At 43.2% G+C, this 24,319-nt stretch overlaps 1 protein-coding gene across 1 annotated transcript; it reads left to right on the forward strand.

The window, feature by feature from the left end:
• The first annotated feature begins 5,590 nt into the window (after positions 1-5,590).
• On the forward strand, positions 5,591-24,232 carry bcl2l12 (BCL2 like 12). The gene is made up of 8 exons (XM_063191072.1): positions 5,591-6,056; positions 9,734-9,908; positions 10,431-10,686; positions 11,546-11,747; positions 12,663-12,779; positions 15,460-15,533; positions 23,277-23,579; positions 24,119-24,232. The coding sequence occupies exons 2-8, from the start codon at positions 9,736-9,738 to the stop codon at positions 24,152-24,154; spliced, it is 1,161 nt and encodes a 386-aa protein (XP_063047142.1). The 5' UTR covers positions 5,591-6,056; positions 9,734-9,735; the 3' UTR covers positions 24,155-24,232.
• Positions 24,233-24,319: the final 87 nt, after the last annotated feature.

The following is a 24,319-nucleotide window of genomic DNA, read 5'->3' on the forward strand; positions in this document are numbered from 1 at the left end:
GATATATATATATACATGAGTGTGCGCTCAACAGACACACACCACTAATTTTCATGATGTTATCTTTCTCTCTCCATCTCTCCCAATCCTTGTACCAGTGTGTGAGTTTGCTGTAACGCTGGACAGGGTTTGGGGGGTGTGGGGTGGGTTGACTTGCTACTGACAAGGGGAGTCTCCATGCTGCATGCAGGCAACACTTGCCTGACTATCAGTTGCAATGTAATCGAAATGTACTGTCCATACGGAAAGTTGCTGTATAAATCTGTGAACAACTTTTACTTTTTTTGCTTTTTTTTGCATTTTTAATTTTATTTTCATTATTTTATTTTCATTATAATTTCACTGACTTGAAAAGTATGGGTTCCCATGTCTTGATTTGACTTAATAAACTTCCACTGTCCAAATTCAAAAATGTGTCATATATTCTGTTCAGACCATTTGCTGAACTTCAGAGAACTAAAAGGAGTTATTTCGATACTGTTTTAGTAATGTAAATTTAGTCGGGGACCCAAAGTCCCAAAATTGGATTGGACCTGACACGGCGCGTTATACTTTTTATTTGTGATTTTTATGATAGTTCTATCCCTTAGGACAAATAATTGGAGGGTCTGCTCGGTCGGAAATATCGCGAAAAAAAGTTGTGCCTATTTTAATGCATGTACCCTTCATTTTTCGAGATACATTTCCGAAAAATGAAAAGTAACCTGAAATCCTTGGTGGCTTGGGTAAGCTGTCAAAAAAGGCTTTCCTAGTGCACAGGACACAACTACTGACTATATTAAATTAAGAAAATATTGTTAAACCACATTTGAACATGATTTTGTCTCAATTTTATGTCATAAAAATAGGCGTTTTTTTTCCCTTTTTTTCTTTTCTTCATCTGCAATCAGGTTTTTTGTCAAGGTTTGACACCAAACAATATGCCATTCTTTTTATTAAGCACTATACTGATTCCACAGCAAAAACTATAAAAATACAACCAAAATCGATGGATCTGTGTGACTTCAACTCTAGTTTGTGATCAATAGGCCCAGAAACTCAATCAATAGGCCCAGAAACTCAATAGAATTTCCGGCTACAATCAAAATGCTGAAAAGCACACTGAATGCATCACAATATGCCATACACACACACACACACACACACACACACACACACACACACACACACACACACACACACACACACACACACACACACACACACACACACACACACACACAAAGTAATCTGGGGATCATACAATGATTTGCACCCCCCACAACGTACATATGTAGGCCTACTATGTACAGTACCGTACATCACCTGTATATACTTTACATACTTTGTGGATTTGACAGTGATCTATTTTCACAGAAGGGGGAGATGGCAGATGTTAACAACTACCATTGAACACCTAGCGTACCTTCTGCCATCTGCAGGCACAGTAACCAAGAGGAAAGCCTAGAGACTACTCTCAAAATTGTGAAAAATACATTGTGTGGAGTACACATTTTTTTAATCCTGAATGAAATTAAGGTATTGAGCAGCATACATACATAGATATGAAAAACACAATACATATTATTGCACAACATATTTAACATATAACACACATTTAACTATAAGTCAGTTCACACAACCACACACATAATGTAATACACATCATATACACAGTGCACATACAGCAGTATGTCATGGAGATGAGGTTCTAGTGATAAAATGTCCATTCATTACCAGAAATATCTCACTTCTGGCTTGAAAGTTGTGGGTCCTCATCTTCCAGTCTTGGTATATGAGAGGGTGGTGTTACCATAAGAATATGTAGGCCTATCATATTCAAGCAGGCACAAATGCACATGGTGCATACTATGAGGTCACACTCAATCTGCAATATCTGGACTGTTTCCATCCAGTGTTGCTTTAAGTTTTCACCAAGGTATTGTGTGATGGTAGAATTTGAACACTGTATTAAGCCTTCTCCAACCAACCTCAAGATTCTGAATGAGATTGAGATCTAAACTCTAATACCAATTATGTTCCCTGAACCAATAGGTGCAACAACTCGTTTTAACTTTAAAACTTCTTTAAACAAAAGAACATATAATGTCATGTAAAATATGCTAGTCTGTTTGAGGGGTTCAAAATAATCGCAGAAATAATTTGGTGACAGGTCTAATTTCCTGTTTCCTGTCTAAGAATGAGGAAAGCTGAATCAATATGTAATTCTATATATATTTTTAAATACAGGCATATTCATCAGGCTCACATTTTAATGAGACATCATTGGTACACATGGATTGTCCACCACAAAGTCTAGACCTCAACCTCACTGAGAATCTTTGGGATATCCTGGACAAGGCGTGGCATAGTGCCCAGCCTCTACCATCATCCATATAAGATCTTTTATTGGTGAAAACTAGGTGAAAGTAAGTCCAGACTTTGTAGAAGTTAATACAACACCAAATTTGTATAACAATCAAAGAAAACGGCAGTCATACAACATGTGTGTGAGACCCTTTTGATGCTGATGTTTTAGGCCACACTGTGTAGAACCCTCTCTTATAGATAGGATGAGGGGTGGTTCTCCTCAAAGTCTGTACCTGTCGCCTGTACTCCCCCTCCAGCCCACCCTTGATCCACCTCACAATTGTAGTGTCATTATGGAAACTTGCATGTGGTAGATATAAGTGCTGTAGCAAAAGTAGGTATAGGATGAACAATACCAAGGAGAACACCATTCTTTGTGGCACTCCAGTGCTGCTGACCACAATTCTGTATCCACCATCTGCAGAAGTGTGTCTCTAAGCAAGAGTGGCTGGATGTTGGAGGCACTACTGGAGAAGTCAAAGAACATTATTCTCACAACACTGTCTCCTTTGTCCAAGTGAGAATGTGCCCTATGCAGTAGTTACAGGATAACATCCACACCTCCCACATTCTCCTGGTAAACTAACTATATGGAATCCAATGCATGGCGAACCTGGGTTTGCTTTTTGTAGAGCAGCAGTACTCAGTCAGATGTCTTCATTATATGAGCAGCTGGTCTGTAATCATTGGGGTGTGGCTTTTTGGGGACTGGTATGAGGGATGAGGTCTTCTACTGTAGGTACAATCTATAGGCGCCTCACCCATTTATACACTCTTGTTGACAATGTACTGCTGTGGCTCAGCTAACTCTTTTGCACATGTTTTAAATATTACAGGCTTGAGGCCCAAAATAAACAGTACATCAATATGTACTGTAAAATACACAGTACATCAATATTTCACTACAGCACACTTCATATACAGTACATACATATAAACAGGGAAGGCACTTATACCAGTGTTCCCAGTGTGCATAGACATGTCCCTCTTTGACCTGGATCAACAAATTGTGCTATCAGTTTGAAATAAGTTAACTTATGTAACTTTTGTAGTGCAGGGATGGAATAGCCAGCATAATGGCTTGGAAATATCACACTCTTCCCTGCTCATGTTGGCATCAGCCTCCAGTGTATCATTCAGGATGCAACACAGATATGTTGTGGTATTTGCTGCCTAGCTGTTAGATAGATGGAAAGGAGGGAACTGTGTTACATTATCACACTCTTCCTATTAATATTATTAATGTCAGACTACGCCATAATCATAACAAATATAAAGGAGCTGTTGGAACCAACTGTTAATTGGAGATAGAATGGTATGGTTGGCTGCATATAACAAGTGATTAATCATCACCAACTATAGGCCTACTACCTGTTTGTTACCTAGACAGGTAATCGATAAGCATTAAATAAGGAGATAAAATTCCCCTCTGTCGTACCCTGTTGCTGACATTAAAACGTGTAGATAGGATGTTCGCCCATTTAACATGCACATGTTGGTTAGAGTACCAGTAGGCTAAACGTTTTACCAAACTACTGGGAACTCCTCCATGCAGAGGTTGAGAGTCACTATTGAAATGATCTCCTACGTTTTCACTGTACTGCAGAACAGAAAATTCAGTGGACTCAAAGCAGTATCTCAGCGCTTCTTCTGCTTCTGGTGTCCACATCCTCACAGTGCGTGTGGTAGTAGATAATACTAATTTCTGGTAGAAGAGACATTGAGATTCAGGTAGAAGGTACATAGTTGGGCCTTGCTGACCACTGAGCCTATGTGAATACTCCAGGAGAGATCTTCAGCCGCAGTGTCCTCCAGGGATTTAAAGATGTTGACCGTCTCCACCACCTACAAGTCACCACTACATGGGTTTGTGATTGTTTTTGTGAAAGTCCACAATGATTCCCTTGTTGTTTTTAGACTCCAGGACGAAGCTATTGTTTTTACACCATGACGGCAGATGTTCTGTCTTGTTCCTGTAGTCTGTCTTGTCTTCATTCATAATTAGTGTGACATTATGTTAGCGAATGAGGAGAAAGAGGCAGTTGTGGGTGAACAGGGTGTAGAGTAGAGGGCTTAGCTAACGCCCTTGCAGTGTGCTGGTGTTGATAGCAAGAGGGAACAGTTAGAGAGGAAATCCACAGTACATGATGGTTGGTCAGGCTCAGATAGTGGGGTTTAGAACAAAGACTCTGAGGCTGGATGGTGCTGAAGGTTGAACTGTAATTAAAAACATATGTGTTCCTCAGCTTCATGTTCTCCAGTAGTATGAAGCATGCAGGTGATGGTGTCCTGTGTAGAGCAGTTTGCCCTGTATGCAAACTGAAATGGGTTATGTTAATCCTGAAAATATTGGCTTTCCAGAGAGTTACCATACTGCAGAGTGGCAGGTCTGTTAGGTGTTTAATGGTAGTTGTGTAGGCCGGCCTTTCCCCCTTCTGTGTAAGTAGCTCACTGCGTCACATCCAGGAAGTAGGCATATGTATGTGTGGGGTATGTTCAGGTGTGCAGGGTGTCACCTGGGGTGAACATGATTGAAGGATCGCCAGATTGTGTGGGTGGGTGTATGTGTGAGTGGGTGTGTGGGTATGTCATATTGCTCAGTATTCAGCATGCCTTTCAGCATTTTAATTGTAACCTGAAATTCTATTGACTTTCTGGGCCTGTTGATCACCAACTAGAGTTCAAGTCCCCACAGATCCATTGATTTTGGTTGTATTTTCATATTTTTTGCTGTGGTATCACTATACTGCGTACTGAAAAGAAAGGCATATTGTCTGATGTCAAACCTTGGAGAAAAACTTGATTGGCAGAGAAGAAAAGTAGAAAATATAGCAAAAAAGTGAAAAAACGCCTAATTTTATGACATAAAATTGAGCCAAAATCATGTTCAAATGTGGTTTAACAATATTTTCTTTATTGAATATAGTCAGTAGGTGTGTCCTGTGCACCAGGCAAGCCTTTTTGGACAGCTTAACCAAACCACCAAGGATTTCAGGTCATTTTTCATTTTTCAGAAATTTCTCTCGAAAAATGAAGGGTACATACATTAAAATAGGCACAACTTTTTTTCGCGGTATTTCCGACCGAGCAGACCCTCTAATTATTTGTCCTAAGGGATAGAACTATCAAAAAAATTACAAATAAAAAGTATAACGCGCCGTGTCAGGTTCCTCCCATTTTAAAGCACTTTTGAGGGTTTGGGTCCCTGACTAATTCTACCTGATTTCGAAGGGCCCCTGCCCCAAGCCCAGTTTGACTGGCTGGACATGCGCAGACCTGCTCACTCACTCCAACAGATCCCAGAGCCAGGAGAGAGGCGTGAATCTGAACTCTGCCTCATTCCTCTCTAGTAGAAATTGTAGCCTACCGAAACTCATTGATTCAGTCGGCAACCACAAGCTTATGATGCCACACACTACGAATTATTAGTGGATAAGAAGACTGACAAGCTTCAAGGCGGAGGTCAACTTTAATAGCCAACTGGAAACACTGAAAAGTTCACTGTAGTTTGTGTTTGCCTTCAGTCGACTGGCTGGTTTTAGAACGCTAACAGTATCGAGTCGATGCAAGTCGAGAATCCATGTAGTGTTTTCAAGCTACTTTGTTTGTTTAATTTAGGAATTACGCTTTATTTTAAGTAGCTTAGAAACTCATCAGCTCTCTGAACTTTTGAAATCCTCATCAACAAGTACAGAGTTGAACACAAGGTAAGTTCAGTTCAGTGAGGCTTGTTTCGCTATCGTGTCAACACTTGCATTTGCAGTGTAGACCATGGAAATGAATGGTGACCGGGAGTGTAGGCTACAAAGTAGCCATTCTTCACATGATGTTCGACTTTGTAGGCTACTAGTTACAATGTAAAGTTCATAATGTTTTTGCTGGTTCTGTCGTGGCGCCTGTCAGATAGGGTTGCCACATGAGATTTTGTAGCAGCTCGTATTTGTTGTTCACGTATTGCCTTATTGCACTTCATTCACCATCCGTGTTGCCTCGTCCAATGTCAACATTTTCTGTATTGTCTGATTTGGAAGGCTACCAGCTTTGATTTGTAAACGCCATTGTAATTGTACCAGTTCACTTGCTTAGCCATCGGGCGCGAGTGACGTCAGCACAGGGGTCTTGTAGCCTGAGCGTAAAAGTATAGTATGGTTGTGCCTACATTTCACAATGGGGCTTTCCAAAATAGAAGGGTATGAAGTGTTGTATTTGAATTGCAAGCGTTAAGCTAAACACCAACCTTTTTATATGAAAAACGAATTGAAAGTCTTACTCAGCACATGAAAGTTCCCAGTATTGCAAGTTGTGTGCATTCAACAGTAAGTTCCCAATTTGGATTTGTGATATGGAGTCCGCACAGTCACCCCAGAGCCACATTTCCCATCCTAAAACAATAGTAGCCTACACTTGGTGCTGTTGACACACATACACATAGTGTTATCACTCAGTCATTGTTGGTTTGGTTTTTGATTGTTCCTCAAAACACAGATAAAGGAGAATCGTGATATTGAAACTTGGTATGTGACTGTGTGAGTGCACAGTGGTAATGCTTCTTTTAGTGTGGTTTGGAACAGCACCAAGTTTCATACTCCGCTTCTTCTGGCGATACTCAGCAGTGTTGGTGGACTCTTATTGTGCAGTAGGCTGGATAGACAAAAAATGGGTTAACAATCAACTATTGCCTTTTATCCTTTATTCAGATAGTAATGTCTGAGAGCACACATGAAGTGAGTGGGGCAGAGAGATGGAGTAGGGTTGGGAAGTGACCAGGTCTCTAAATCAACTTTTTTCATCACCAGCCAAAATTGCTAGAAGAATCTTACCAGCCAAACACACATACACTAATGGTTCTAAGTGGCTTTTAAATTGTTCTTTCCTACCAGCCAAACTGAAATGTCACCAGTTGGCTGGTGTTAATTTAGAGTCTTGGAAATAACCCAGGCTGTATTTAAACCTGGGCCTCCATGGGCATGCAAGCACTTTATGGACAGGTGCCTTACAATGCTGCGTCACAGCATCCCAGAAACAATCAACTTTAAAAGTCATTTGTGTCATCCATTTGGCAACCACTTGTTGATACTGAGTTTGGATTAATGTTACGGTCATAAAACTAGGTGTGTGCACACCTTGCACTGCACGCGAGATATCAAGACTGCATTAAACTGTCTATATCTGAGTCACGGGGAAGGATTTGACGTGACTGGACCAGCGTCAGGACGTCATACTGCAGGTTCAGTCATGTGCCTCTACTACAAAAAAAAAACAATATGGAGTAATTTGTTTTCGGAGCAGAAGTGAGAAATGAAAGTGAGATGCTTAGTGATGAGAGTGAGTAAAATGCTGTCAAACTGGAGTGCCTGCTGCTCTATGCTGGTGTCGTCTGCATGTTGGCTGAAGTGCATTCCTCAAGTTTGAGGTCACACGCTTGTTATATTTCAGAAAAACAAACAAACAGGGATCCTGGTATTATGTGAAGCCTCCACCATTAACACCCTGGCTTTCATACCCAGTCCAGATACCACTGTGCTGGGGACTTAGTGCATTGGAAGTTGTCAGTGTCCATCATGTCTGCTGGCTTTGTTTTATCGGGTGAGTAAGGACGCACTATTATTAACAGGGTCACTCAAGGGCTGCCTAATTGTGGAAAAGTAGAGACAACCAATTTTTTCCCCATTTTGTTCAATGATGTTTTTCCAAATGATTTTATTCTACTATACTGTTCGCCTATTCATTACATAGCTTTCCGTATTCCTACGCTCCTGATGTTTTCCTATTTTTCCAGTGTCCCTGTACTTATCTAGGACTAAAACCTCTTGTGACTTCACAGTCCTGATCACAGACTAATCAAGCCATTTCTGTTGCTGGTCTTAAGTGCAGTAATTTCTCCAGCAACAGGCAGTTATTTGATACCAGAATCCATGTTCATTGTCATTAGTGGAGGACATGCATATGTTGCCCCTCTGGTGTGACAACATTCCATTATATAGATGTTTTTAGTTCCCCTATCACCTACATCTGAAACGCTAAGTGTCACGCTCAGGAACGCCCAGATTTTATTTGTTATCTGGGATGTCAGCGTTGTAGAAAGCCTCTCATGCGTGTTACGCCACACCACGTGCCCTAGTTCTTAAAGATTGTTTTGAAAGGAGACAATTAGTCACCTGTAAAAAAAAAAAAAAAAAAAAACAGTTACCAGGAATGGAATTATCAAAGGCTTGTAAACATGGTTTTGTCTCACAATTTACACTGCAATCTTTTGTGCTGTATGTGCACAAAGCCAGTATGTGCATCAAGCCACCCTACTACTACACACACAGCCAGTTTAAACTACAAGAGCACATAGCATCATCGCCTGAAAGTCGGAGCATTCGAACGGTGGTTTGTGGTTTGTAGATATGCGTGCTGCAGTGGAGTGCAACAGGAGGTAATGGGGTCCTTAAGGAAGTCGTGATGACACTGGGTTAGGTAGACACATCCTGTGCCTCAACGGCTCAGCACTGCAATCTACCTGCCTGCGGTTTTCCTATGAGCTTGTGCTGCAAGTCAATAGTGGAAGGCAAGGAGGGTGGTGGTGACATTGTGCATGTCTTGATTGTGGATATTTTTTTGGAGAAGACAACCGTTAAGCCGACGCGACTTGTGCGTGCACAGCCATCTTATCCGATTGTGGGAAGATCAGTCTCGTTTTTGCCTTAGCAGTTCATCACAATGCTGTAGGCTACGTACCTGCCCGTAGTTTACCTATGAACTTAATCAATGTGTGAACCCAAGAGGTATGGTTGGGGATATTACAAGGGGTCATAATGAAAGTGATGTACAGTATAATAATGTCTCATTTGATCAAATGTTAACTTGCACCTGAAAAGTCACCTCTCTGAATTGGGGGAAGTGAGGTTGAGGTGAGATAACTTAGATGCTGGTCTCACCTGTTCATTTACTTAAGAAGGAAGTAAATGGGAACCCAACTCGGAAATGATGCAAAGTTTAATTAAGGCACTTAAGGTTAATGATTTTTCTCAGTGTCAAGAGACAACCTCCTAACGTAAAAAACAGCATCTGCCAAGTCATTGTAGACCTCAGAAGTGAATGGAACCATGACCTTGCCTGAGTGTGACTCAGACCTATTTGGTTTTCAGACCTATTTCTCTCTCTCTCTCTCTCTCTCTCTCTCTCTCTCTCTCTCTCTCTCTCTCTCTCTCTCTCTCTCTCTCTCTCTCTCTCTCTCTCTCTCTCTCTCTCTCTCTCTCACACACATACTCACATCCTCTTTTCTCCCTCACTCACTCTTATGCAGCGTTTCCTTTCTCGCATACACACTCACCATTTTTTTTCTTCTCTTTCTTTCTTCATGCTTGCTCTCTGTGCCTTCCTGTATGTGTGTGTGTAGTGATGTCTGATGGGGGGGCTCGACCCTCGTCCCCATCCCCCTCAGTCTCCTTATTGGAAGCCAAAGAAGAGACGCGGCAGGTGCTCCGGTCTTTTGTGCGGAAGGCGCTCACCGTTCCGCCAGACGAAAGGCCTGGCCGAGTGGGGGGCAGCTACCTTGACCCTAAGAAATTCAGGTAAACCAGCCTTGTGTGTACACTGACTACAGTAGGACCGCAATTGCAATGGATGGATGGATGATATATGTGTAATCATTGTTAAAGGGACTCTGTGCAGGAAATGGTCAAAAAAGGTACTGCAACTATGCTGCTCATTGAAACTGGGCTGCCTATTGCCAAATTTGATCTTTACATGAAAGTTTACAAGGTAATAAACAAATATTTTCTAGTATGGTCCAAGTACAGTCAATTTTGCAGCTAAAAATGGCTATTTTTGGACATTCAAAATGGCGGACCATGGAGAAGATCCCCCTTTTTATAGTCATAATGAATGCTTAGAATTTGATGCTGGTGGTAAGTGTTCATGAAAAAGGTAACATTAGTGAATGGGCAGCATGAATTCTGGAAATAAGCAACTAAAAATTTCACACAGTGTCCCTTTAATGTATATATTATTATGTTTAATTTTGACTGCACATTGGAGCCTGATAAAACAAAATGTTAATTTTTTCTGAAATGAAATCCTCTTATATTTGACAGTGCTGCAGCGAAGTCTCCCAAGACTCCCAAGAAGGAGAAGGCTGACAATGGCTGGGACTCGGTGGACGAGGCCATCAGCGCCGCTGAGGAGAAGAAGCACAGCATCAAGAACCTCATCAAGAGACGGCTGCGGCCTCGCTCCATAAGGACAGAAGAGCAGCAGAAGAACAAAGCGGGGACCTTGGAGAGAAAAACTGACAAACCACAGAGCGACCAACCCATCTCCTTTCCTGACATACTACAGAAAAGCCTAGCGGTACAGCCTTTTCCATGTTTCTCAGCTTTGAGCACAATTGCATTGTTCGTTTGAATTAATTTTAATGAATGGTTAATATTGTCGCGGATAAAATAGCTGTACTGATATCTATATACATAATACAGTATTTTTGTGGAAGTCAGTTAGATTAGGCCTGTCAAAATTAACACTGATGTTAATTGAGGTTATATTAACTATTTTTTTAATTGCCAGAAATTAGTTCCATGTATTAACTCAACATATAGAAAACAACAAAAATCTAACTCAGAAGTGGGCGTCAGTGTTGGGGCCAAAAGTGCTTATGTTCCATTTACACCTATGCTGGACCTAGCGTATGTCCTATTTACACCTACGCTAAAGTGAAATGCATAAAGGCAAGAGAGCTGAAATTGAACTGCTTGAATGTACAGTAAATGTTAAACTGTTCAAATGTTTGTAATGAAAGACATAAATATGAAGTCATAAATGTAGTCGGAAATACATTATGGGCTTTAACTCAAAATTCCTAAAACCTGCAAAAAGGCCTGTTAAACTAAGCCATTTTTGAAGAAATGTACTGTCGCCCTATAAAAACCTACGTATCTTAGCCTCTGAAGCACATAAAAACATTTAATAGATTGTATTTAAAAGCTAAGATGGGCCCTTGTTCATTGCACCACACAGCATTCGGTATATAGGTTAAACTCTCTTGGAATGCAAAATAATTATAACAATTTTATATGGAATAAAAGTCAATTAACTATGGAATTTTAGAGATTAATTGCGATAAAAAGTTAATAGTTTGACTGGCCTAATTTTATTGAATGTTTTACATGGTTTTGGATAAGAGTTGTACTGATTATGTATATACACATAACAGGAAGATGGCTCCTCATCCTCCTTTTCCGAGGAAGAGGGTGGGGATGGAGAGAAGAAGAAAAAGAAGAAAAGCAAACGTAAACTCCAATCACTGGCATCCATCTTCCGTCCCAAAAACAAGACCAAGGAGCCCCAGAGGCCTGTCACCCTCCCGGTCCCATCAGAGCCCGCAGCCCCGAGCACGGACCCCCAGCTCTCCCCCTGTGAGTGTTCAGACAAGTTACTGGATAACAATCTAGTTCAGTGGTATTCAATTGAAAGTCACCGCGGGCCAGTTTATCAAATTCCTAACAGCAAAAGGGCCGAACGTAATATTATATATAAATAGCGAGCCTATGTTTTCATTTTCTTCAGACCTTGTGGAGGGCCAGAGCCTTGCCATGCAAGGGCCGGATCTGGCCCTGGGGCCTCCAATTGAGTAGCACTGATCTAGGTCATCAAACCGCCGTCATTGTCCTTGGAGTGCATTACATTTTGCCTTCTTTGCCTTGTCAGTGACAACACAATATGGCTGTGTCTGAAACTGGAAGCTAGTGGCCTGGCCTGCTTCCATTACTGTCTAAATATGCATGGAAGTGCCTAATTTAGACATCAACTCTAAATGCTGTTGCCACAAAACCATCAGCTGATGAACTTCAAAAACAGGAAACAACACGAACACAGCATCTCTGCCTTTGTGAAGATTTGGTATGATCTGAGTTACATTTATGATGTCGAACTGCTCTGATACTTTGCTTCCACTAAGCGCAGTCTTTTAAAGGCAGCATTTGCTTCTGTTTTGGATACAGCCAATAATGTTGTTTGTTTACCCAAATTAGGAAGTTCAGGCGTGCAAGAATTCATTGTGAGAGAGAATGGCCTTGTTTGGTGTTTGTTTGCTCATGAAGTATTTAAAACAGTTAGTGCCATTCTCAAACAAACACTGCACTTTGTACAACTACATTCAGTTAACTCACTCCACAGCTTGTCACCATTCACACTAGTGTTTCCTAAAACCTGTTTAGTGCCCCAAGTATAACAAAGGAATTGTAATTGTGGCCACAAGGGTAGTGATTTGACTGGTGTTGTGATGATATTTGTGTCTGTGTCTGTGTCTGTGTCTGTGTTGTGTGCCCCAGCTCACTCCCCTGAGTTCTACAATGAGGTGGCCAGTACATTGCATCGCATTGCCAGGAAGAGCAAATCTGTGAAGCTACCCCCCGTCATCCCTCCGCCCCCTGCCGAATCCACTACAGGTACTGAAGATACTCTCTGGCAGCCCTCTGCATCAGGCCAATGCACATACAGTTGAGGACGACATTATTCGCCCCCCTCCTGAAATTAGACATCTCTCTTGATTAATCATTGAGAATGACCATTATTAATAAATGTATGTTATCCTGGAAACGAATGCACCATGGAGATAGTATCCAATACATTGCATTTGGACTTTTCCATTTTTACAATGAGTTAAAACAAAAAAGGGTAAAAATGGCAAGGACAACATTATTAGCCCCCTTATCATTAATAGTCAAAACAGTGCCATTTATTAACCAAAATTGACACCAGGCACTTTGATTAGTTGTTAATTATGTTAAGGGGGGCTAATAATATCGTCCTCAACTGTACAGGGGTTGGACAATGAAACTGATACAACTGGTTTTAGAAGGGTTTGGATATAGCAGCCCGACCGTGTATATTGACACTGTGGAACTCCTGGTGGAAACCGGAGAGTTGAGGTGCATTCTGCTCTTACCAGGGCTTCGAACCTTTCCTGGTGAACCAGTAGCCTGTAAGTAACAGGCTACTGGCACACTGCCCTTTCACGCCTCTCAGCAGGCATGGTTTAGTCAAAAGATGCTTGCACGTGGTTGGAGCAACCTCATATGAATGACATGACACTTCGACCATTCACGTTGAAGCTTTGTGACGTAGGACGTGTCGTCACGTAAGCGCCGCCAGGTCGGGAACCAAAACAGAACAACCTGGTTGGGAGAAGAGCAATAACATCTTTGCCACTAAGAAATTCTTCCAAAACCATTCTCTGCTCCTCCTTTAGAAAATCAACTGGAGGTATTTTGGATAACACCGCTAAAATTGCTGCTTCCAGCCCGACGCATGATAACTCCTCGCACGCCGCCATTACTGTTGTGATTCAGGGAGGGGGCGGGCACAGCCGAACTACCCTGGGGGAGGGTGTTGCGTTCGATAAACGTCATACCCACTGAAATCCCTGCCTACGATCCTGATTCGTCGTGCTGCCCCGGTTATTTTGAAAACGGAGGAGGAGAGCGAATCACAGGTGTACCAGAAGGTTTGTGTAGCCCAGCCCCCTGGGCGTCAACACATAGCTTCTGGTTCACCAGGAAACTTCGAACCGGTTCAAGGAACGAAAACCGAAAACGGGAACGAACGGAATTTTACGCAATTTTATGAGGAGCAGAAACAGAAATGGAAACTAAATGGTCTTCAACTGTTCCTGAAAAGAAACGTTATTCTGAAATCCTCAAAACCGGTTAATAACGGTTTATTTCGTTCTCTATATATTTTATAAAATTTCACAAAAGCATACCCTGAAGCATACATTGAAGTGTTTGCGCTGTAGAGTTACAAAGGAAATTGGAGTTATTTGTCAGTAACAGACCAGCTACACCATATCTACACCATGCAGGGTTAGGAATTATAGCGCAAGATCTCCATATGGATAAAACTTACAGCCAGGTAAGGAGTTTAGCATGTATCCAGAATGTGAGATCTGAATGTTTTTGGATGCCGCCTGTGATTTAGCCTATTATTTTTGGGGATAGAGTAGCTACTGTGTAAATCAAGGTCAAATATTAATGGATACGCCTATTCTAGGTATAAGATACAGTCCATAAAAATAAACTTGATAGGCCGGCAAAACACTTCCGGGAACGATAAGAACGAACGATATTTTGCGTTCTGAACCGGTTCAGGAACAAAATTTTGGTGCCGGAACGAAAACGTTAAATAAAGGCCTACCTGAACCGTTCGGAACGGAATGATTGAAAAATAATTTCGTTTTCAAGCCCTGGCTCTTACTGGTCCAATGTGCAATTAATGAAGATAGGCCACCGGCCTGGTCCAATTTAGCCATGAACCATCCCGCACTAAAATGACAGGTGTTCCAGTTTCATTGTCCAACCGTGTATGTACTGTACATACAGTGTACATGTATTCTCGTTCACATAATGTGCTTGCACATACATTCACAGACATGCTCACATATGACCACACACCCATACCAGCACCTAGCACACACCAACACATTCATATATTGTGCACACAGGTACAGGTTCATACTCAATGAATCTCTCTCTCTCTCTCTCTCTCTCTCTCTCTCTCTCTCTCTCTCTCTCTCTCTCTCTCTCTCTCTCTCTCTCTCTCTCTCTCTCTCTCAAATGGACACACAGATTAACCAATTGCTTATAACAGGGTTCCCACGGGTCATGGAATTTCTAGAATATCATGGAATTTCATAAATGTTTCTCCAGTCATGGAAAGTCATGGAATTTTAGCATTTTGCATGCACAGTCATGGAATATCATGGAATTTTCTTAACAGTTGTGTAAAAGCAAAAACTTTTTTGTTTGGTGTATAACATTGTTTCTTACTGGTTATACTACAACGCTTCACCAGAGGCAGTTAAGTTTTGTGCTGTAATGTGCAACATTTTAGAATGTAATGAGCCCACTGAAGTCTGGCGGTGACTCGTTGTCGGCTCTTGGGGTGAAGATAATCTTCAGTTTTCACACTTTAAAAAACTTTTTAACATAATTTCTTTTTACCGAAATGGTCATGGAAATTTATTTTTTTGGCTCTGGAAAGTCATGGAAAATCATGGAATTTTATATCTGACTTAGAGTGAAAAAACCCTGTTATGAAGTAAAAAGCTATTCTCCTCATGTGTTTCAGAACCAGACAAGAATGCTATAGTGCAGCAGCTAGTGCAGATTCTCTGTAAAGAGGGAGACCTCCTCAACGATAAGGTAAGCTGTCTGTCTGTCTGTCTGTCTATCTGCCTGTCTGTCCATGTGGCCTGATTCAATTATATGTACAGTATAGTATTGTCCACCCATTGCACTAAGCTGTCTTTGGCAAACCTCTCATAGACCAGTAGATAAGCAGAGTAGAGTACTTTTATTAATCCTGAGGGAAATTGAGGTGTCTGACATCTTACATAAATAGACAAATACAAAACATACACAGACCTAATTCACATTATTGCACATTGCAATAACCATAGAGCACACACTTGAGTCCAGCAATCAGCCTCACGTCACTTCATATACAAACACACTCTCACGCACAGACACGCACGCACAGACACGCACGCACAGACACGCACGCACAGACACGCACGCACAGACACGCACGCACAGACACGCACGCACAGACACGCACGCACAGACACACAGACACGCACGCACAGACACGCACGCACGCACAGACACGCACGCACGCACAGACACGCACGCACGCACAGACACGCACGCACGCACAGACACGCACGCACGCACAGACACGCACGCACGCACGCACAGACACGCACGCACGCACGCACAGACACGCACGCACGCACAGACACGCACGCACGCACGCACAGACACGCACGCACGCACAGACAGACAGACAGGCACGCACGCACAGACAGGCACGCACGCACAGACAGGCACGCACGCACAGACAGACACGCACGCACGCACAGACAGACACGCACGCACGCACAGACAGACACGCACGCACGCACAGACAGACACGCACGCACGCACATGCCACACACGCACGCACGCACAGACACGCGTGCACGCACGCACAGACACGCGTGCACGCACGCACAGACAGGCACGCATGCACACACAGACAGACAGGCACGCACGCACGCAGGCAGTCAGACACGCACGCAGTCAGGCACGCACGCACGCACAGACACGCACGCACGCACGCTCAGACACGCACACACGCACAGGCACGCACACACGCACAGGCACGCACACACGCACAGGCACACACACAGGCACACACACAGGCACACACACAGGCACACACACGCATACCAACACACATACCCACGCACACACACAACGACGTCCTGGTAGGGTAGCATGTTGCACACAGCAGGAAAAACATCCATACTCAGTGCAGTACAAGTCCTGAGTGATTGTACTATGTTAAGAGTCTCTGAAGATATCTGTGGCGGTATCAATAGCTGTTCATCGAATATTTCTGTTAGCAACTGGATAGATGCTACTATATAGCCAACCAATCAGGAATAAAACAGTTTGGCCAGGGAGTATATTCTAAGAAGGTGGGTTATTAGTAGACCAGTTTACGTTAACCTGAAGGTAGCTATAAATCGGCTAATAAAAGAGCTTTGGGTTCTTAACTATGTCGCCTGCAGGCAATCTACTATCAGGTTTCTGTAGGTGAACTTTGCCAAGTTTATCACTGAACTACTAACCCCAACTCCGATGAAGTTGGGACGTTTGGTAAACAGTGAATAAAATCAAAATGCTATCATTTTCAAAACACTCAATCTATTCATTAGATGGAGAATAGTGAAAAGACAACATATTAAGTGTTAAAACCGAGAAAAAATATTGTTTTGGGGGACATATGTACTCATTTCTAATTTGAGAAATCCAACACGTCTCAAAAGAGTTGGGACGGGGACAATAAATGGCAGCAAATGTCGAGGAAGACTAAAAACAAAACAAAAGACAACACCTAACAGTTAAATACATTAACCGATGAGATGATTTTATATAAAAAACAGTGTTAATTTCACCAGCTTAAATGGTTGGTGTATTCCTTGTCATGTTTTGCAAAGTTTTCCTTTCTGTAGTGCTTACAGTGTGACAGGTCTTGACCAAAAACCCACCATTTTATCACATGCTGGTCCTTATGATGGAGCCAAACTGTTAAAACATAGTAGAGAATGCAATTTGACCTTACTATGTGGCAGTAATCGAAGATCTCCCTTCAAAATATAATGCATGAGTGGCTTTTCATGCTGTTTAAAACCCATTTATACCATTCAGCACTGTATTTAACTCTACAGATGAGTGAGAACATCTTAACCAATGCACTACTGCATCCGCATGCCATCATGGAGGCTGACTTTTGAAGCTAGCACTAACACAAGTTGGATGGTCCATTTTCACTGTAGCACAGGATGTGCAATGCTCTATTATTGTCAAAAAGAATGGACTTCTACAACTTCTGCTGACTTCTGTAAGCAAAGGACAGTTTCCCATGTCTTCTGGGTCTATTTCAAGTGAGCTCAGGTGCTTAGGAGAATGTTAAACCCCTGTGTCATTTTCATGCATTAAGCATTCTTAATATGGTCAATTTTCAATAGCTCTAGCACTGCAGGAATTAGAGTGAGACTACAGCCAATATATATTTCATGATGTCATGAACCTATACAATGATTTTATTAACAAAAATATGTCTTATATACACTCAATGGTGGTAAATCAAAGGGAATTCAAAAATGTATGTAATAACTATGGTAATTATTCCCTTTGCATCTTTAATTCTGAGTGACTCAGCCTCTCTGTGATGATCTTATACCTGGACACCTATATTGTCCGTCAGTACAATTCATTTTGAAATGTTCTTCTTTGTTGTTTTATCTTATTTGGATGTTTACTAAATTTCACTGATCCCCGTCCCAACTCTTTTGAGACGTGTTGGATTTCTCAAATTAGAAATGAGTACATATGTCCCCCAAAACAATATTTTTTCTCGGTTTTAACACTTAATATGTTGTCTTTTCACTATTCTCCATCTAATGAATAGATTGAATGTTTTGAAAATGATAGCATTTTGATTTTATTCACTGTTTACCAAACGTCCCAACTTCATCGGAGTTGGGGTTTGTATGTTCTTGGAATACCCCTAGCCTACACTGACTGGGAACACGACATGAAAGTCAACGTTATGTCACAGGAAGTACGGGCAGGCCCAAGCAAGTACAATATGCCGTTGGCAGCATGTTTTATTCCACATTGGCAACACTTGTTGGTTGTGTGGAACCATAGAACTTCCACTGAAACACAGTGAAGAAATGTGTGTCTGATTCGGTGTGATCCGCATGACCACAAGGTCGGCGGCACTTGTTTGTTGACGGTAGCGGTGACGAGCCTGGACTCGGACAAAGACATTTTTTTGTGTGACCACATTTGTGGGCTCTCTAAGAAATTGGTGGATCTTCAGCTACCCTACCAGGTATAGCACCTGCCCATAAGTGTCAGCTGGATCCGGAAGCACCCGTTTGGAAAGGAGTAGAGCCAACAACTTGAAATTCAGTCCAGATTCATTATTACATTACATTACATTACATTGCACTTAGCTGACGCTTTCAGTTATTCAAAGCGACTTACAGTTAGCCTATTATTTTTCAGGGTATTGGTTACAGCCCCTGGAGCAATGTGGGCTTAGGTCCCTTGCTCAAGGGCACTTCAGCCATGGATGGAGATGTAGGGAGAGGTCAGGGGGGATTCGAACTTGCAACCCCTTGATTGAAAGACCAGCTCTCTAACCACTAAGCCACGGCTGATTCAAAGATGATTTATTGATCTAATACAGCGGTTCTCAACCTTTTTGAACAAACGCCCCTTTGACCTCATCCTAAGCCTCCCAACGCCCCCTAGGCCTCATTATAATCCTGCCAATGCCCCCCTTAGTATTGAAAAATAGTATTGACCAATGCCCCACAATGGGAACTAAGCCCCGCCCCCACTCAGCTGTATCCCTCTCAACACCCCCCTAGGGCTCCTCAACGCCCCTGTTGAGAAACACTAATCTAATACATAAAAATGACTAGGTGAATAAAGCATACAATACAGAGCTCTGGGTTCAACTCATCTCGCCCTAACGCCAACAAAGATGAATGCTGAATTTCCCTGAGTCCATTGATTAAATAGTAACATACTTTAACTAAAAAAATGTCAACAAAATTGTCTCTGTGTGCAACTGGAATCAGCTGGATCTTCTTATCTTGTCACACGCATCCCAAGGTCTTCGTCAATCTTGCGCATGGCATCCATTACCTGTTGGGTATCAGTTAAACACACACATCCACATTTGCCACGACGAACAACATCATGGACAAATACCTATCCACACCACAGGCCCAGTCTTCTTTCAGCATACAGGAATGGTCGTGCCCCAACACACTCATACACACAGACACACACATTGCTGCATACAACCATAGTCTCTGGTCCATCTGCCCTGGTTCTGGAGACAAGTGCATTAAGTCTTTAGGTCATGCATGCACAGTATACACACACACACACACACACACAGAGAGACACACACACACACACACACACACACACACACACACACACACACACACTTCCGGTCCTCCTTCATGTGGTCACGTACCGGCCTCCACGAGGCACCATGTTCCTCTGCCCGGCACAGCACCACGTGTGGCCTTGGTGACAGTGTTCCTCTTGGTGAATAAAGAAATGCCTTGAGTTATCTTACACACACTTAGCCCCTCTCCATCAAGCAGATTCATCAGCTTGGCCCCTAGCATAAAAAGTATTCAATTGGTGTGATTTTCCCCATGTGTGCGGCGCTCAGCTCCTCTCCAGCCGGGCCTAACGTCCATAAGGCCACCTGTCCCCCGTTTCATTAGCTCATGTTGTTGACATGTCCGGACCTGTAATTCTTACAAAAGGAAATGCTAACTCTACATCTTCAGGCCACGCGCCCACACACGCCCCCACGCCCTCTTCATGCCAAGGCCGTAGCCCACCACCTTGGCACATCAAGTCCTGTGACAGAGGGGCGATGAAGCTGCAGCCCCATCCATAGCCATAATAACACACATACCATCCTGAATACCAACAACATACCCTGTCTTGGGAAAAGTAAAGATTAATAACACAGTTGAAAGCGGTTGTCGCGCGTCCTGCAGCTACAACCAGTTTGATGTGACCGTCCCCAACCGTGTCGCGGTGACCTCCTGGCATCTCTCCCCAGCGGCCTAACGGCCCTCTGCCTCGACCTGGCCTGAAAGTGAAAAGTGAAAGCGAAAGCCCATTGGGAATCTCCAACTCCCATAGCCATTGTGACACAGCACTCCACAACACACGTGTTCACTGCACACCGCACACCACGAAATGGCATTTATACCTCACCCGTGCAAGGTGGCAGCCCCCAATGGTGCCCAAAAGGGAGCAGTGCCGTGGGACAGTACCATGCTCAGGGATACCTCAGTCATGGAGGAGGATGGGGGAGAGCACTGGTTGATTACTCCCCCCACGAACCTGACGGGTCGGGAGTCGAACCGGCAACCTCTGGGATACAAGTCTGACGCCCTAACCGCTCACCCATGACTGCCCTGAAAGAAGGTTCATTAGCATCCCCATAGCAACACATTCGTTATCACCCCACTTGATTTCCCCACCACGTATAATCAAACAGAACATCAATTTCATAATTTTATTAAACAACTAACACTAAAAATGAACATATGATCAGTGTAAAACATGAATATCATTAGCTTGATTTGAAATATGAGTAAATAGTTGATCTTAGGTTGTAAAATGAAGCGACAATCACTTGTCCTCACTCCAGTTGATATATGAAATCAACAAAATATACAAAGGATAACTCAACAGTGTCAGCTCCTGAGGCTTGTCGGCCCACCAGTAAATGCCCTGTATTCCTGCGGCCCTTCTCCTTTGTGTTGTGGCAACCGCAGTGATCATGAGGGAAGGAGGAATTAGAGAAGAGTCAGGTGGCTCATTATGACACTACAAAACTCTATTGTCCCCACGTGGCTAACATGCCATCTCCTGCTGCTTTGTTGTAGTCAACACACACACACACACACACACACACACACACACACACACACACACACACACACACACACACACACACACACACACACACACACACACACACACACACACACACACACACACCTTTTGGTTTATTATTTTTTCTTTCTCACCCAGCTGCATCCCAAACCATCTTTTAGGTTCCTGATTTTGTAACTTGCGGCGTGAAAGCGTGAAGAAAGATTCAAGATTAGGTATATCAACTGGTACGATTCACTGTTGGTGTGTACATGCCACTAGTTGTTATGTCTGTGTGACTCTCACACACTCTTTGTGCCTTGCTCACTCATTGAGGAGAGAGAAAGAAGACGATGTAATTCTACACCATATACTGTAGCCATTGCTCCTAAATGCCGATACATGGTCTACTACACAAGCCTATCCCTTTCTCTCCCTCCCTCTCTCTCTCTCACACCCTCCTCATCTCTCTCTCTCTCTCTCTCTCTCTCTCTCTCTCTCTCTCTCTCTCTCTCTCACACCCTCTCTCTCTCTCTCTCTCTCTCTCTCTTAGTATGTCTCCTTCACATCCTCTGCTCCGTCTGTGTTTTGCTCTCTCCCCTATCTTAATGCATCTAAATGCAGACTCTAAAGCCGTGGTGGCCACCACCATCAACAGCCGTATTGAGTGGTTAGGTAATTACAGACCCCGGATCAGTGCTGTATTCAGGGGGCTGGTCATTAGACAGACGGGGTCAGGTTTCATGCAGCATAGGGGAACAAATAACTAGTGGGCCATTCTGCATTCTTTTAGCCCAGGCCCATCACTATTTGATCACGTGTGCATGTGCGCGCCCGCGCGCGCCCCAGTAAGTGTTGCAGACATGCCAGCCGCATGCTTACTTGTGGTGTGTGTGTGTACTGTGGCATATGAGGCTGGTGTCCTCGGGCAATGGCTTGCTTGCTTGTGTGTGTGTGTGGTAGGACCATAAGCAGGCCTGCTTGCCGTGTGTGTGTGTGTGTGTGTGTGTGTGTGTGTGTGTGTGTGTGTGTGTGTGTGTGTGTGTGTGTGTGTGTGTGTGTGTGTGTGTGTGTGTGTGTGTGTCCCAGATGGATACATGTTTGCATCGTGTGGTCATTCATTTATTTGTGTGTGTGTGTTGTCATTCTCTTTGTGTTCTCTTGTGCGTGCCCTTCCCATCTGCTTCCGTGTACATGTGTATGTTTCGTCTGTGTTTGTGTGAGTTTATTCGTGCTTGTGTGAGTGCAGTGTTTATTTCTTCCTCTGTGTCAGCACACTTGTTTTTATGTTCACTTGTATGTCTTTATGTTTGCTTGTGTGTGACGTGTGTTTGTGTTCACTTGTATGTGCTCTCTGTATGTGTGTGCATGTCTTGTGTCTGTGTTTGTTTGTAAGTGTATTTGTGGTCGTGTTTGCTTGTCAGTGTGCTTGTTTGCTCTTGTGTGCACAGGTTTTTATATTCATGTTTGCTTGTCTGTGTCTGTGTGTGTGTTTGTTAAATGTGAGCACCTGCGTTTACGTCACTTGTGTGTAGACCTGAGCTCGCATGTTGCATGTTCACGTTTGCCTGCGTGCGTGCATGTGCATTGGCTCTATTTGCACGCAGTCTCTCTTTCACGCTGTGCCTCTCTCATGCAGGGTAGCTGACAACGGGGACAAAGGGGTCAGTTGTCCTGGGCCCAGGGGGAGTGGGGCCCCAGAATTGGGTCCTCATAACATTGCATGTGTTGGGGGAGGGGTCCTTCACATGACTTTGTCCCACGCCCAGCCAAAGCTGTCAGCGGCCCTGCTCTCATGTGTTTGCTTTACATTAGTGCGTATGTTCGTGCGTGCGTACAGATGTGTATGTATTAGGTCTTTCTCTACTCACAGTGTCTCTCACTCCCCCTCTCCCACCTCACCAGATCACAGCCAACCCGTTCCTGCGCAAGTCTCTAGACCGCATGTCCTACCCGTCCTTCGCCAAGCTTCTGGACACCTACGCCAGCCAGACGGTAGTGGAGGTGGAGGTGCAGGCATCCTCCTCCTCCTCGCCCACCTCCTCGTCCGCGCCGCTGCCAGCCAGCCCCACGCTGCGCAAGGTGGCCATCACCATGGAGGCGTCCCGCCGCGTGCTGACCGCCACCGGGGAACGCCAGCGCATGAGGGGCTACGCGGAGAAGTATATGGAGAGGTTTGCACCCTGGGTCAAGAGCCACGGAGGATGGGTGAGCTTGTGTTCTCCCGTGTTGTAGTTAGTAGTAGTATTGGTAACACTTTTTGAAGGGGTCTGTGTAAAGGTGTCATGTAACCTGCATTGGAATGATACAGTATGTTGCATGTCAGGAACATTGATGTTTATGGCTGTTGTTACAATGGGTCATTCAGTGTTTGAAATGTAAAGTTGACATTGTTTCAGTGTCATGACATTCCAAAAAAGTAGTTTATTTACTCTGTATTATTTTCTCATGATGTTACCTGGGTGTATTATAGACCTGTCTTACTCATATGGTTCAAATAGATGACTAGGAAAATGGTTTTAATCCTTACCTGAACAACGCAACAAAAATTGATCCAGTTTTTTTTCGTCATTTTAATAGAAGAAAATCACCTGTTATACTGTATTACATGACCCTTAAGCAAATAGGGTTTCCACCTAGATGGTGTTTCCTTTGATGACATGCTAGTTGAAGGCAGTTCAATCTGTCAGTTGCATCTGTAATACTAATCTGTAACACTAATCTCATCACTCCTCTCTAATCTGCAGGAGAATATCGTGGAGGAGATTCCAGAATATGATTAACAGCCAGAATAATGAGGACCTTTTAAAAACCATATGGACTTGGTATGAAATGTGACTCTTCACGTGGAGATGAAAAAAGGGCCACAATAATTATGTACTGTATGTTTATCACTGTTGTAAAAAAAATTGGGGGGTTTTGTATGTGGGGGGTTTTAAATTATGAGC

Source organism: Engraulis encrasicolus, chromosome 2 (assembly GCF_034702125.1).
Source record: "Engraulis encrasicolus isolate BLACKSEA-1 chromosome 2, IST_EnEncr_1.0, whole genome shotgun sequence".
NCBI lineage: Eukaryota > Metazoa > Chordata > Actinopteri > Clupeiformes > Engraulidae > Engraulis > Engraulis encrasicolus.

Excerpts from the sequence above, each read along its gene's own strand:
- bcl2l12 (XM_063191072.1), top strand. The coding sequence starts at position 9,736 with ATGTCTGATGGGGGGGCTCGACCCTCGTCCCCATCCCCCTCAGTCTCC. Across the intron at positions 10,687-11,545 it reads TACTACAGAAAAGCCTAGCG|GAAGATGGCTCCTCATCCTC; the intron begins GTACAGCCTTTT and ends TACACATAACAG. Across the intron at positions 23,580-24,118 it reads TCAAGAGCCACGGAGGATGG|GAGAATATCGTGGAGGAGAT; the intron begins GTGAGCTTGTGT and ends TCTAATCTGCAG.